Here is a 14,644-nt window from a genome sequence, read left to right as displayed (position 1 = left end):
GTACTGTGAGTAGTGATGTAGTGGGATCGGAGCTTAAAAGAAAAAAAAAACAATTATTTATTATAATTTTATTACAGTATTAAACTTATAAAAGAGGTTCTCAGATTTGCTATATATTTACACGTTATGTACATTATTTTATACTATACATTAATCATATTATTTTTAACCTACAATAACAATTTTATTAATATCAATAAATGCCAGTTGATTTTGTTTTCAATACGGACTATACTAGGTACTTAGAACATATAAAATTATTACAATATACATCAAAATAAATATCATTCGTATATCAGAGCAATCTCTCCGTCAAACCAGAAAATTGAGCGTACCACTTTAGTTATATTTAAATAAAAAAAATTATGCCTACTCCAGACGAAGATACATCTGTTCGTCAACAAATTAATAATAGAAATGTTCTGTAAAAATCTGTCTCTGCATGTGTACAACACCTCAACAGTCAACACGTGTAAACATTACTATCAAATTAAATGGAGTTAGAACAGTTTTACATTTCACGAGACCGTACATTGTTAATTCTGATGAAACACAAAATTCTCTAAACTAAACACGGTTTAAACACTTGTTTGTCAGTATTTTGATGTAACTAGTCATGTCATACCGAAAGAAAAAGGCTCAATACATCGCACCCGTGAGTGTAAAACCAAGGCATCTGCAAATTTTTCAATTTCAAGATTAAATGCAAAACAACTGCAAAAGTCATGAACCTGATAATGTAAAAGTGAAGTAACTGAAAGAACATGCAATATAATGTAGATATAAACCAAATACTATGGTTTTTTTTTAGAAACTATTTCTCCTAGCAAAACGTAGACTTCAAACCTTTTTTGACTGCTCTAGATGTATCTCGGTTCGGATTAGAACTTAAGTACCGTATATTGGCGCGTGTCCGGAAATTTGTACATATGCAGTTCGCCGTATCTCACTTAACCGTAAAATGTTGTATGGTCGTATATTAAAGACCGTCCAACCTCTTTGGGTCGTATATTACTGACATAAAATTCTTGTCTAAATAAAACATGGTTCATGTCGGTTTACAGGAAGACAGCGGAAAACAAATTTCGAAAATAGCCGATATACTGGATTATTTGTAAGGTTAGGTTTTCATTTTTGAATTCATGAATTTTGCCAAAATCGGCTATGAAAATAGAGATAACTGTGTAATATACGGTGTTCTCTTTCCGATAACTAAGCTCACGGAGAACTGTGCCACAGTGAAATGTAATGCGTACAATTTACACGTAACCAAATTGACGGATGGGAGTGATGATGGTGTGGAGTTCTTATACATGAATCTACAATACAATCTGCATGGAGCTAATTTTATCATAAGTCTCTAACCTTTTTTGCAACGTTTTTATTAGCTCGTATTCTTGTTTGTCCGGTGGTTGTTTGTCCAGTACAAATCTTGCAATTGATTTTTAACTAACTTCCCGACTAACTCTAGACATTTGAAACTTTTAGAATATATCAGAACACGATGCCAATGCATTCTTTTAATACTTTTAGCCATCTTTAAGCAGAATTGAATTCATTTTCAGTTAATTCTGTTTTGTATGGAAATTTATTTCAGAAAAATCTGTAAAAAGTAAAAGTATTATTGGTTGCTAAGAGGGTGGTCCTAGCAACTAAGTTATTAATATATACGTGCATTACTATGGAAATCAAAATGACATTTCAGTATTCTACATTTGTTTTTTTTTTATTTACTTCATATCAAGTACTAGTTTGAGCATATTGAGCATAATAATTCAACAGAAAATTCAAAAACGTTGTATATAAAAAGTTCTTTTTATCTTGTAATTATTAGCTTGATTTTTATACTTTTTAGGCTACTATTTAGGCTCTGTAGCAGTGTTGCCAACCGTACTATAATTATAGTATTTGTACTATAATTTTGGTCCGCGTACTATGTACGATATAAAATAGGTATAGTACGCCCAAAATACTATAATTTTGAAAATCGTACTATAATTTTATATAAAAGTACTATAATTTTGCACCTGCCATTTCGCAATCGAGTGGTCTTTGAAAATTTTGAAATCTGCGGCCCGCGGCGAAATATTTTTCCTAAAAAAAAACGAGCCGACCATGAAAAATAGGGAACATGCGGCCCGCGGCGAAATATTTTTCCTAATAAAAACGAGCCGACTATGAAAATTTGGGAACATGCGGCCCGCGGCGAAATATTTCTCCTAATAAAAACGAGCCGACTATGAAAAATTGGGAAAATTATTATTTTCAACAGATGACAACGCGTACTATAATTTATCCCCAAATACTATAATTTTGGAGGCTCTGTACTATAATTCCACTTTCAAAATATGGCAACACTGCTCTGTAGAGAACTTTGCAAGTTGGTATCATGAAAACATAGACTATCGATTAAATACCACAATCTTTTGGTTTGAGGGGAGGTTTTTATCAATTTCATCATTATCCATTCCAAAAAGAGGCTGTTTTCACTCTGATCATAGATTTTTTGCTACTTACATGTAATTACATTGTTAATAAGGGTGTGCAATGATTTTTGATTGTAGAAGTACTGTTGAAAAAATACATACATACCTACTATTTGCTACATATTATCTACTTTGGTTTCTTAAGTTATAGTCGATGGCACACGATGGCCGAGCGAGCGGCTTACGCGTCGGCTTATAATGCCGTGAGTCCCTGGTTCGAATATTGGGCCTGGCAAATACACACATATTGTTTTTCAATTTCTGTTTGGAGTCAGAGTATGAACCTAAGAGGTTGGGCAAGTGGCTAACATTTATTTCTCGTAAAAAAATCTGTTAATACAAACCTCCACGCCGTGGAGACCCAACCCATATGATCCTATTAGGATCGGACATGGTCAAAAGAAAAAAGAAGAATGTTCCGATGATGGGTTTATAGCCTGAAACAGCTATAAACGTAAATGAAGTAGAATAAACAATAAAAACTTTGTTTCAAAACCATTACTTTGGTTTCGTAACTAATAGAATCTGTATGGTATTACGGAGTGGACATGTCAGCGATATTCTAATATAGATTGTGGACAATAGTAGCAAACCTAATACAGAATCTATAGAAGTGTGTATAGCTGTTAAGTATAGCTTTCCATGAAGTTGCGTAATAAATACATATTAATGTAACATAGTTATATATAAAATCTTTCCATTGTGTCGTATGCGTAAAATGTTCAACTGATGTGTGCTACCAATGCACACGTATGCGTGTGAAACATGGATTCTAAATGTAAGAGAGATTCAATAATTATTACTATACTATGCAACGTAGTATGGAAAGGTGCATGTTAGGTATAAAAGATCACAAAAGAGACCAATGTGTAAGGAAGCATGTAAAAGTGTGCTATATGGTAGAGGTTGCTAAGCAGATGAAATGGCAATGGACTGTCTATATGCCATCATATACTGGTACTCAAGGGTACATAGGGGGAGCCTAAAGCCTGCTGGATAGATGAACTCATAAAGTTCAGTTGATGTATGTGGCAGCGAATAACTAGGAGCCGAGAAGAGTGGAATGAGCTAGCTCTAGCTATGCTCTGCATCTACAGCATCTATGGACTGCAGATTTTTAATTAATTCTTAACAAAAATGCACATAGAGCTGATAATAACAGTGATAAGAGATGACATGACAGTTTGTTAATATGATAATGTCATTAAAATATTATCTCAAATGAATTTAATTTATTATTTGACAATACGATGGATATGATAAAAAAAAAATGGTAAACAGCCTCTTGTGTATAAATGAAAATAGGTAATTAATTGGTTGGTGGTTTAGGGTTCTTTGGGTTGGGGATAGTCCTGTCGGTGAAACGAATGGTGACATCTTGGATGGCCATGTTGGGCTGAAGGAAGTCACGGAGAGTTCCATACTCTCCTCTGGGAGGCCTGTCGAACGGGTATCCCATGGAGCGCTTGTCCGGGTAGAGTTTGTCGCGGATGCCGCAGAAGGTGGACGCATCAGAGCACGGTATTCCATCGATGTTCTGGTTCACCTGTACATCGGAAAATAGATTGATTTATTGACAGAAAAGACAGTTGACTGCGATAGATTCTGTTGAGTGCACCATTTGTGCTCTGCATTAAAAGATAAATATTATTTTATTGTTTTATATTGACTTTATTATGCGATAAAGGTTGGTGAAAATACGGCACCAGTAGCTATCATGACAAATGAATCATCAGGCGATGGCTTCTCTAATGGGATACATAGTAATTATTCACATTTTAGGCAAAGTCATGTATTCAGTAGAATATACGTAGATATTGCCAAGATATTTAGATGAATGATTACAAATATTTCATCCAAATAATATTATTTATATTATTATTCCACCATGTCCGATCCTATGGGCCTCCACATAGAGGAGGTTTGTATTAACTGATTTTGTTTTTACAAGAAATGGATGTCAGCCACTTGCTCAACCTATTGGGTCCATACTCTGATTCATACACAAATTGAAAAACAATATATTGTGTACTTGGCAGACCCAGGATTCGAACCTGAGACCCACAACGCTATAGGCCGACGTTTAAGCCGCGCGGCCATCGTGGATATTATAGTAATACCTACATAACTAGATTATCATGTTGAGTTAACAGATTTTTTTTTAAATTACATGATAAATGGATTATATTAGATCCATGCTCTGGGTTCAAACATGCATTGAAAAAATAATATGTGAATTTGCCAGACTGGGATTCGAATCTGAGAACAACCGCCATGTTTCAATTCCTATATTCCATAATACAAAATATTAATTTTACAATGTCTACCAAACAGTAGCGGGTGGAGGTAGGCTGTTAAGATCTGCCATAAATAGTGCACACTGAACTTTGTCAGTCACATGTATTTGTTTTCAATAAGACTATAATTTATTTACAGTTGGTATTGGTTAGTTTTTAAAATTCAATTATACCCTGCGAAAACCAATCCATAATACATAATAGTCAAATATTCTTCGTCTATCTATAAAATAACTAAAATTATGCAATTAAATCATACATAACTTTGAATATTTTATATATAGAATAATATTTTTTTATCTATTATAGTTTGGTTTAGGCAGGGTTTAATGAATTTAAAAAAATCAACCAGTAATATGTGTAATATGTATTCTTAATCCAACAAAAAGAAATAAGTATGAGTGAAAAAGTGTGCACAATTTTGTCGTATCGCCTAAAATATACCAAAACTATTATGGTTTGGTTGAGGCAGGGTTTTATTGAATTTTAAAAACTAACCAACACCGTCTGTAAATTGTAGTCTTAGTTCAATAAAAACAAAGACGTATGACTAACAAAGTGTGGACTATTTATGGCGGATCTTAACAGCCTACCTCCACCTTTCGCTACTGCTACCAAATCTATCTCGCTAAAGATATTCTGTCGTGTTAATGTATTATTATGTAGTCTTTTATCAACATCATTGAAAAAAATTGTTATGTCGCTTACGCTATCCAAGTCATAGTTGGAGACCATGACGAAGAGCTCGTAGGGGGCTCCTGCGCCGGTGCCCTTGGGGATGAGCATGTGCTGTGGCCAGCCGCAGCCGCAGAAGTTGAAGTTCTGCGAGGCCTGAGATTCGTCCCGGGGGTCGGCTTGTAGGTTGCGGAACGTCCTCTCGAATGGGATGGTCACCGACGAGTCCACTGAACGCCGCTCGATGTTGTTTTGCCCGGCGCGCACTGAAATTATTACATTCACAGATTAACAAAGTGATATAATGGTAATTGTTGACTGTGGCTAATATAAGTCTCCTACGATAGGTAGGCAGATTGAGCGTCGCTTGGGGGCGGCAAATCGAGGAGAATCATTAAGTATATTATATAGAAATCGTTACCTAAACTTAGTACCTAATAACGAAAATATCCTTCGATTAAAAAAATCAGCTAACTGAATGGAAACTAAAAGGTATAACAGGACTGTATTTTTGTTGTCGATGTCTAGTTTACTTTTGTTGTCGTTGGACGTCACGTCCTTGATGACCAGAAATGACACGTGCAGATTTGCGAATTATATTTGAATTATAGGTAGGTACATAGGTACTTACCTATCTCGCGTGTTTTGAAAGTTGTCAGGTGTATTTTTAAATGTATTTGAAACCGTGGACTCACAATATTGATTATTGAAGTAGAGATGGCATTTAAATTTGATTTAGTGGTAAGTATATAATATATTGTTAGTAATGTATCCATACAACACATTTCGTACATATTGTGGTCTTGTAAGGATGATACAAAATACTGTATAAAAATGGGGCAGCAATTTAGCGCTGCCTAGGGGTGGCACTTTGTCTAGGGACGTCACTGACGATAGCACATTTCTGGACTTAAAACAATATAAAATATTTTTTTCATCGTTTCAAAATGAAATTTCCATTTCTGTTTTACTGCTTTTACTTCTACTTTAAGAAAGAGATCCTCGTCAATGGCACTCAGCTCAAACAGGTGAAAAACTACATCTATCTGGGACAACAAGTGTCTATAGATGGATGTATAGTTGATGAAATTGTTCGCAGAGTAAAGCTAGGCTGGAGTTCTTTTGGCCGCCTGAATAATGTCTTCAAATGTGACCTTCCACTGTGCCTAAAGCGCATAGTGTTCAACCAGTATGTGCTTCCCGTAATCACATATGCGTGTGAAACATGGACTGTAAGTAAAAGTGAGATCCAGAAAAACAGGGCAGAACAGTACGGAGAGGACAGACTCCTTGGAATGGAGAGAGGGCAATCTTTCTTGATATCAATTTCACTGAACATAACAAACCGGACTTAACATTTTTTACTAAATTTTTAAATGTACAACTATGGTACAGTTCGGTTATGACGAATACAGCGGAAAACACATTTTGAAAATACCCGATATACTGGATTATTTGTTAGTTTGGGTTAGTTTAGGTTAGGTTAGGTTAAACTAACAAATAATCCAGTATATCGGCTATTTTCAAAATGTGTTTCCCGCTGTATTCCTCATAACCGAACTGTACCAAAATATATATTTATAAATTGTAAAATGTCAAATTTAACTTTAAATTAGTATTCAGCACCATAAAATACATGTGTAAACTCAAAATGTAATTATAATGAATTGATTTTTACGGTTCCTGGATAAAATTTGAAACAGCGCAATATCCTGAAAATGATCCATATGATATGCTTATTTATCATGCCAAAGTTCATATTTTTAGCTATCCTGCTGGACTATATATTAGGTACATTTTCATGTCTTCAATAATCTCACACGTTACTCTATGATCTTCAAAGTACCTACCCCATAGCATTACACTTATGTATAATAATACTGAAATGTCATATTGATTTCCATAGTAACGCACGTATATATTAATATTAATAATTTAGTTGCTAGGACCCACTTAGCAACCAATAATAGTTTTACTTTTTACTGATTTCTTCCGAAATAACTTTTCATACAAAACAGAATTAACTGAAAATGAAATCAATTCAACTTAAAGATGGCTAAAAGTATTAAAAAAATGCATTGACATTGTGTTCTGTTATATTCTAAAAGTTTCAAATGTCTAGCTAGTCGGGAAGTTAGTTAAAAATCGATTGCAAATTTTATACCGGAAAAACAACCACCGGACAAATAATAATACGAGCTAAGAAAAACGTAATAATAAAAATAACAAAAAAATTATGAATAGTTGAAGGTGTTAGTAAAAACCCCTAGGTACGAGGGTGGGTCAATAATTCCTTAGAAAAAAGCATTAAAACAGTTTTTATTTTTGTATTTTTTTTTTATTTCTCAACATAATCTCCTTGGAGCTCAATACACTTGGTAAGACGTTTCTCAATTTTTTTTAAACCGTCAGAAAAATAAGTTTTCGGAAGGTCCTCAAAATAAGCATTTGTCCGATCGATGACTTCTTCATTTGAAAAAAAACGTTGTCCACTTAGCCATTTTTTTAAGTTTGGGAAAAGGAAAAAGTCACTGGGGGCTAAATCTGGCGAATACGGTGGGTGGTCGACCAATTCGAACTTCAATTCTTCAATTTTAGCCATTGATCGTAAACATGTGTGAACACGGGCATTGTCCTGATGAAAGAGGATTTTTTTCCTGTTTAAATGAGGCCGTTTTTCTTCAATTTTGTTTTTTAGCTGGTCCAATAAAGATGCATAATAATCCCCTGTTATTGTTTTTCCTTTTTCCAAATAGTCAACGAAAATAATTTCACGTGCATCCCAAAATACAGTAGCCATAACCTTACCAGCTGATTTTACGGTTTTCGCCTTCTTTGGACATGGTTTGCCTTCGCAATCCACTGCTTTGACTGTTCTTTCGTCTCGGGAGTATAGTGGTGTATCCATGTTTCATCCACAGTCACAAAGCGACGAAAAAATTCATCCGGATTGCGTTGCATGAGCGACAACAGGGCTTTAGAGGCCACCACCCTATTGCGTTTATTGTCGACTGTGAGCAAACGCGGCACCCATCTTGCAGAAATATTTTTCATGCCCAATTTGTCATGTAAAATAGAAATGACGCTACCTTTTGAGATCCCTGTAACCTCAATTATCTCACTCAACTTTAATCTTCGGTCACTTAACACCATATCGTGGATTTTATTGATCATTTCTGGTGTAGTCACCTCTACAGGACGTCCTGAGCGTGGTTCATCCTTTGTTGATGTACGACCACGTTTAAATTCATTTAACCAGTTATAAATAGTTGCAAGTGAAGGAGCAGATATGCCGTGAACTAAATCCAACTCATTTTTTATTTCCTTTTCTGTTAACCCTCTTATATTAAAATGTTTAATAACAGATCTAAACTCAATTTTCTCCATTTTCAATTTTTCCATTTTCCACAAGCAAATTTTTTTTTTAAATGTACGAGAAACACACAACAACCCGACCAATCTGATTGAAACTTCGCAGCATACTGAATCGGTAGTGCCGCTGCATGAAAACAAACCGCTTACAGTACTAGTCGCGCCACCTGTCGGCTTTTCTAAGGACTTATTGACCCACCCTCGTATCTTATTAATATTAATACACTCGATAAGCATATTATAATAATCGTCAAAACCTAATAATAGATAATTAGTAATTATAAACAATAAAAATACTACACTCAAGAGGCGTAAAATCGTCCATTCTAGGAACAATGGTAACAACGTATTGGAAATTATTATTTTTTCACAGGATTTTGTATTAGCTACGTTTTGCTTGAAATGCCAATAAGGAACAGTCTTATTAGTAAAACATTAAAATATAAACGAGTTGGGCTTACGTTGGGTAGTGAATCTGTCCATCTCAACAAACATGGATCTCTGGTCAGCCAGCTGCCAGGGCAGGCCACGCTCGTCCAACTTTGGTGACAAGAAGATGCGTACAGTTCCCATCTTCGCTTGACCTGCATTATTCACCACAATTCTGCAGAACAGAAAAAATATATAGATCCTTTGTACACCATCTTCTCTGCGCATAGGTATGTCATGGTTAAAGAGCTACGTTTCCATCCTGCCGTTATTCGTGAATGCTCTAAAGGCAGAAATTATTTGGCAAAGCCTTCTTTTTTACTGCTCTGAAGACAGGAGTAAGTCAGAAGGAGGATGAATGCGTTTGATGAGAAATTTTGTTCTTCGTGACTCGAATGCCTTAATCGATCAGATCAAATCTCTAAAAAATTAAGTAAATACTCGTGACCACTTCGAATGGTGTGTTTTGTTTCTTTTCAATTTATTTATTAACATATTGTGGACATTACAAATTATAAGTTTAAGACGTTCACAACATGACATGAAACATTATTATAAAGAAAAAAGTAATAAAAATGATAAAAATTAAAATATAAAAAGAGAACATATAAATAATAATATAAACATACAAAAGCAGTGAAAATACAATTATACATATATAGAAGTTCAGAGAAGTACACCGAGTTTGCTAAGGAGATCCTATTTTAAGAATTTATACCACCTAAACTCACCTCACGCAAGTGGAATATATCAACACCCGAAGCAATTTGATTGAACATAGTTATCGCCCTCCCAAGTTGGCATTACCAGTGGCAGGTTGGTTCTGCACCTTGGGAGAATAAATAACTGATGGTCTCTATTTCTAAGATAGTTATCAAGGACACACAAGTCAACACAGAGTTCTCATGTATACCTCGTATAAGTCGAAATAAATACATAGCTAATCTAAATTGCAGACTGCAGTATGTAAGCATACATAAAATAAAGTCAGTTGGATAAAGCTACGGATAGTATCCATACAACCTCAAGTAAAAGGAGTCTCAAGAATTTCTTCTAAACCCTCTCCACCATAAGGCCATACTTCAACTGATGCGGTGCCCAAAAAATAGATCCACTCTCAAGCCTGCTTCGAACTAAGGAATTAAACCAAAGTTTTAATACCGTAACATCCGAAAAGACCTGGGAAGTACGCATGACGAAGCCCAACATCTTAAGCGCCTTGTTACAAATGATAACTAGTCCCCGCTAGACTATGTGTTATCCAGGCAAAGGCTCCTTGAGATTATTATAAAATGTGGCAAGGGCTCCGCAAAACAAAAGGTTGGAATCACTGATCTAGTAAATATCGAAAGATTTTATACAATTTTATGGTATATCACATTACTTACTTGTAAGTGAAGTCAGTGTGATTAAGATGGGTGAATCGCACGAGAACCGGACCGCGTTGCGAGAAGTCCAGTCCCTTGGAGAGGTCTACATCACTCTGCATCCAGAATGTGGACAGCTGATTGACTGCTTTTCCTGCCGTCACTTGGACAGATCTGATGGTCACATTGGGATTGGTGAGCTGGAACATTATGAAAATGCCACATGTCAATCATGGTGACATATTTTTTATTTATTTAATATTTATATATATATATATTATTTTTTTATTATTAAGTATTCCTTTTTAGGTATACGTGAGCAATTTCAAGTTGATTGTTCCATAAAATCGCTTCCAATATTCAAGAGAACAAAAGAAAGTCTATCATAATTTAAAAACATGTCAAATATTGAGCTTTGTGCAGTAATTAAATTCCTCACAAAACAGGGATAACGTGTGGAAACCATCCAAAATGAAATGGAATTGGTTTATGGCACTCTTTGTTGTGGTAAAGCCATGATGTACAAATGATCACGTTTATTTAAACAAGGAAGGGCAAGTCACATCACTAGACATGAAATGGTATTAAAAATCGAAGATGTCCTTATGGAAAATGGTCGGCTAAAGCTAACCGAAATCGCAGAAAGGTTTAATCTATCCAAAACAACAATTTTCAGAATTATTCACGAAAATCTTGGGATGTCAAAGGTAAGCGCAAGATGGGTTCCACGAATGCTTATGCTACATCAAAAAAGTTGCCGTGTGGAATGTTCTAAGCAGTTTTTAAAGCAGTCTGGCATCAATCAAGAGAAACTTATCAACAAAATTGTTACAGGAGATGAAACGTCAAAGAGTCAAAACAGGAGTCCATGCAGTGGCATAAAAAGGGTGGTTCAGCCCCCAAGAAGTTCAAGGTCGTACCATCGGCTGGGAATGTGATGGCAACAGTGTTTTTGGATTCACAAGGAATCCTGTTAATAGATTATAAACCAAAAGGCACCAACATCACAGGACAGTAGTTACTGCGCTAATGTGAATCTATTAAAGTTAACAGGAGGGGCAAATTAACAAAAGGTGTGTTCTTACTTCATGACAACGCACCTGTTCACAAGGTTCAAATTGCAATGACTTCTATGAGAAAATGCGGTTTCCAGGAATTGCCTCACCCATCGTACAGTCCTGATCTGGCATCTAGTGATTATACTTGTTTCCAAATTTGAAGAAAGACTTACGTGGAAAACATTATGATGATGATGAGTCCCTACAGGTAGCCGTAAACGAGCATTTTGAAGGCAAATCGGAAAATTATTTTTTAGAAAAATTAATCGATAGATCTAAGAAGTGTATTCATGTCCGAGGAGATTATATTGAAAAATAAAAATATACAACAAACGGTGCTAGAAATGGAACGGAGCGACGTTCCGATTCGTGAAATCGGTAAAATTATCGCTCCATCTCGTATAAAAAAATATTTTGACCGTCTGAGCCATATAATAGAAAATCTAACACACTTATTTTTATTAAGTACACATACAATTTGATAATTATGTAAATATCTTCAGACAGTGGTCGAGCGCTCTGGTGCGTAAACTTTTCCATGTCGAGCGCTGAAGACATATAAATGAAGCGCAGTTTCAAAAGCCCCTAAAACGATTTTAGGTAGTTCTGAGATAAATGAGAAAAACTCAAATCTATTAAATCTGTGAACTTTATGTATTTATTTTTTAATTCGTTACTTGCATTCTAAAGAGTATTTTGGCTTTCCATTTTAGGGATATTTGAAAAGCACACCCAACTATTTTAGCGGGTTTTGAAATTAACCCTAATTTTTGATCATATATATTGACGGTTTTTTAAGTTCAATTTTTGGCCATCATATAGGTAACAAAAATATATATCTAACACAAAAATTTACAAAAACCGTTTTAGGGGGATTTGAAACTAGGCGCTTCATATATTATATTCTTTTCTTTCTGTCCCATTTTGCGAACTTATGGCACCTATCTCGGTATAGGTACCTACCCAGGAGAGAATTCCTTGACACTTGTACTTTGTGTGACTTGTGGAGAATTAGAAAATGGATTTATAAATCGGTCCTACCGATAAAAAGCTTGCAACACTACCTTAACAGCGCCTGTACACGTGCGTGGGTTTACTGGCAGCAATTGGCAATAGTGCTTATTTTAAACTTCTTTCGACCATGTCCGATCCTAATAGGATCATATGGGCCTCCACAGAGTAGAGGTTTGTATTGACAGATTTGGTTTTTTTACGAGAAATGGATGTCAACCACTTGCTCTTAGGTCCATACCCTGACACACACAAATTGAAAAACAATATATGTACTTGCCAGACCCAGGATTCGAACCTGGGACCCACGGCGTGATAGTCCAACGCTTAAGCCGCGCGGCCACCGTGGGCTATCATGACAATAACTGTTTACACGTAAAAGTGTAATTACAAGTACAATTCATTCTTTAAGAGTGAGTGAGACGGGATGTTGTCATTTTATGGTACTATTTTGTATTATTTGACAGCTAGTGAAAATCGGTCAACCTAAAAATTCGTTTTCTTGCCGGCAAGTTCGCCACTATCGTTCTACTGCGCAGGCACAGATCGAAAAAATCTTACTGTCACATGAAAATTCAAAGCTTCCAAACTGTTTGATTCATTCATGCAATCTTGCCAACTGCACCATACGTTTTCTTACCGTCAACAGTAAATCCATGCACGTGTAAGCGGGGTATAAAGCATTTTAAGTTTTACTACTTGTCTTGGGGTATAATATCCAAGGTTTCCATTTGCAGGTAGTCATTGATAATAGTAGTAAAGTCGGGTCTGGCAACAATAGAAACTTTCTTGCTGTATATTTTTGTTAGTATAGTTTCGCGTGATTTGATTATGAATTTTTATTACCTGAGCTCTTGGGTAAGGCGTCACCAGCGGGGAAGCCTTGAACTTCTGGAAGAGGTTATCGATGACCGCGTGCCAGCGGTAGAAGAACGGATCGCGCATCGTCGTCGCCTCGTCTGCCATCACGCTGAACAACTCCTGAAAATATCCGTTGTCGATTAATTTATAACAAAAAGGAAAATATTTTCAGATGTATTCTGTTTATTAAGACACATATTATTCACTAAATAATCAATTATCACACAACGTCCGTAAAATTGTACGTATGCAGTTGGCAGTATCACAGTTCGCCGTGAGCTGTTGTATCGAAAAAGATGGCCGTATAGTTTTCAGATCAAATTTCTTCTTCTTTGGCCATATCCGCCCCTTAGCTGGAGCATATTGACACCACGCGGAGCCTCCAAGAATTCCTGTCGCTCGCCAGTCTTCTCGCTTCGTTCCAGGTCAAACCAGCATCCCGTAGCTTTGATCCCGATTGTATTTAGCGGCCTTCCAGGTCGCCGGAATCCGGTCGGCTTGAAGAACAGGCAAGCCAGGTTAAAGTTCTCTTCTGGCATCCGCAGCACGTGGCCGAGCCAGGTGTAACGTCGCCTCTTCACTTATAGCGTGATGAGAGGCTGCTTGGTGCGTTCTCTTATCTCCTCGTTGCTTCTAAAGTCATACCACCGCACACCCAGTATTCGTCGCAAACATCTGTTTTCGAAGCTCAGTATACGGTTGCTCTGAGCCTTCGTAAGGTGCCATGATTCGCTACCGTAAAGCAGCACTGTCAGAATACAAGCGTCGAATAGGCGGCATTTGGTTTTGACCGAGTACAATCGTGAGTCCCAGACATTTCGCATCGAGTTAAATGTTGCTCCAGCCATTCCCATTCGGATAGCGAGCTCTTTCTGCAAAATGCCATCTCCCGTGATGTGTACCCCCAGGTACTTGAAGCTGTGAAAAACCACCGGAATACAAGGGAAACAGAAGAAAAATTGTAGATAGGTAAGTAATTTAGAAATATAATATATCGTATAAAATTCCGAATGATTCAAAAGTAAGTTAGCAAGTGGGTGCTACCTATCAAATATCTGATAATAACGACAGCGATATTTGATAAATAT

The 14,644-nt window shown here is 36.2% G+C and overlaps 1 protein-coding gene across 1 annotated transcript in view; it reads right to left on the bottom strand.

Moving 5' to 3' along the window:
- Positions 1–88: 88 nt before the first annotated feature.
- LOC147069733 (phenoloxidase subunit 2-like) overlaps positions 89–14,644 on the bottom strand; it is a 31,714-nt gene continuing 17,158 nt past the window's right edge. The window contains exons 9-13 of the mRNA XM_085950207.1: positions 13,542–13,676; positions 10,648–10,826; positions 9,292–9,434; positions 5,492–5,724; positions 89–4,032 (exon numbers count right to left, since the gene is read on the bottom strand). Of these exons, the coding sequence (XP_085806333.1) occupies positions 3,796–4,032; positions 5,492–5,724; positions 9,292–9,434; positions 10,648–10,826; positions 13,542–13,676 (927 nt within the window). The 3' untranslated portion in view covers positions 89–3,795. The remainder of the gene's footprint in view (positions 4,033–5,491; positions 5,725–9,291; positions 9,435–10,647; positions 10,827–13,541; positions 13,677–14,644) is intronic.

Source organism: Rhyacophila brunnea, unplaced genomic scaffold, assembly GCF_057557595.1.
Source record: "Rhyacophila brunnea isolate RB1 unplaced genomic scaffold, BYU_Rbru_1.0 scaffold_23, whole genome shotgun sequence".
Classification (NCBI taxonomy): domain Eukaryota; kingdom Metazoa; phylum Arthropoda; class Insecta; order Trichoptera; family Rhyacophilidae; genus Rhyacophila; species Rhyacophila brunnea.
This window is presented reverse-complemented; position numbering and strand designations above follow the sequence as displayed.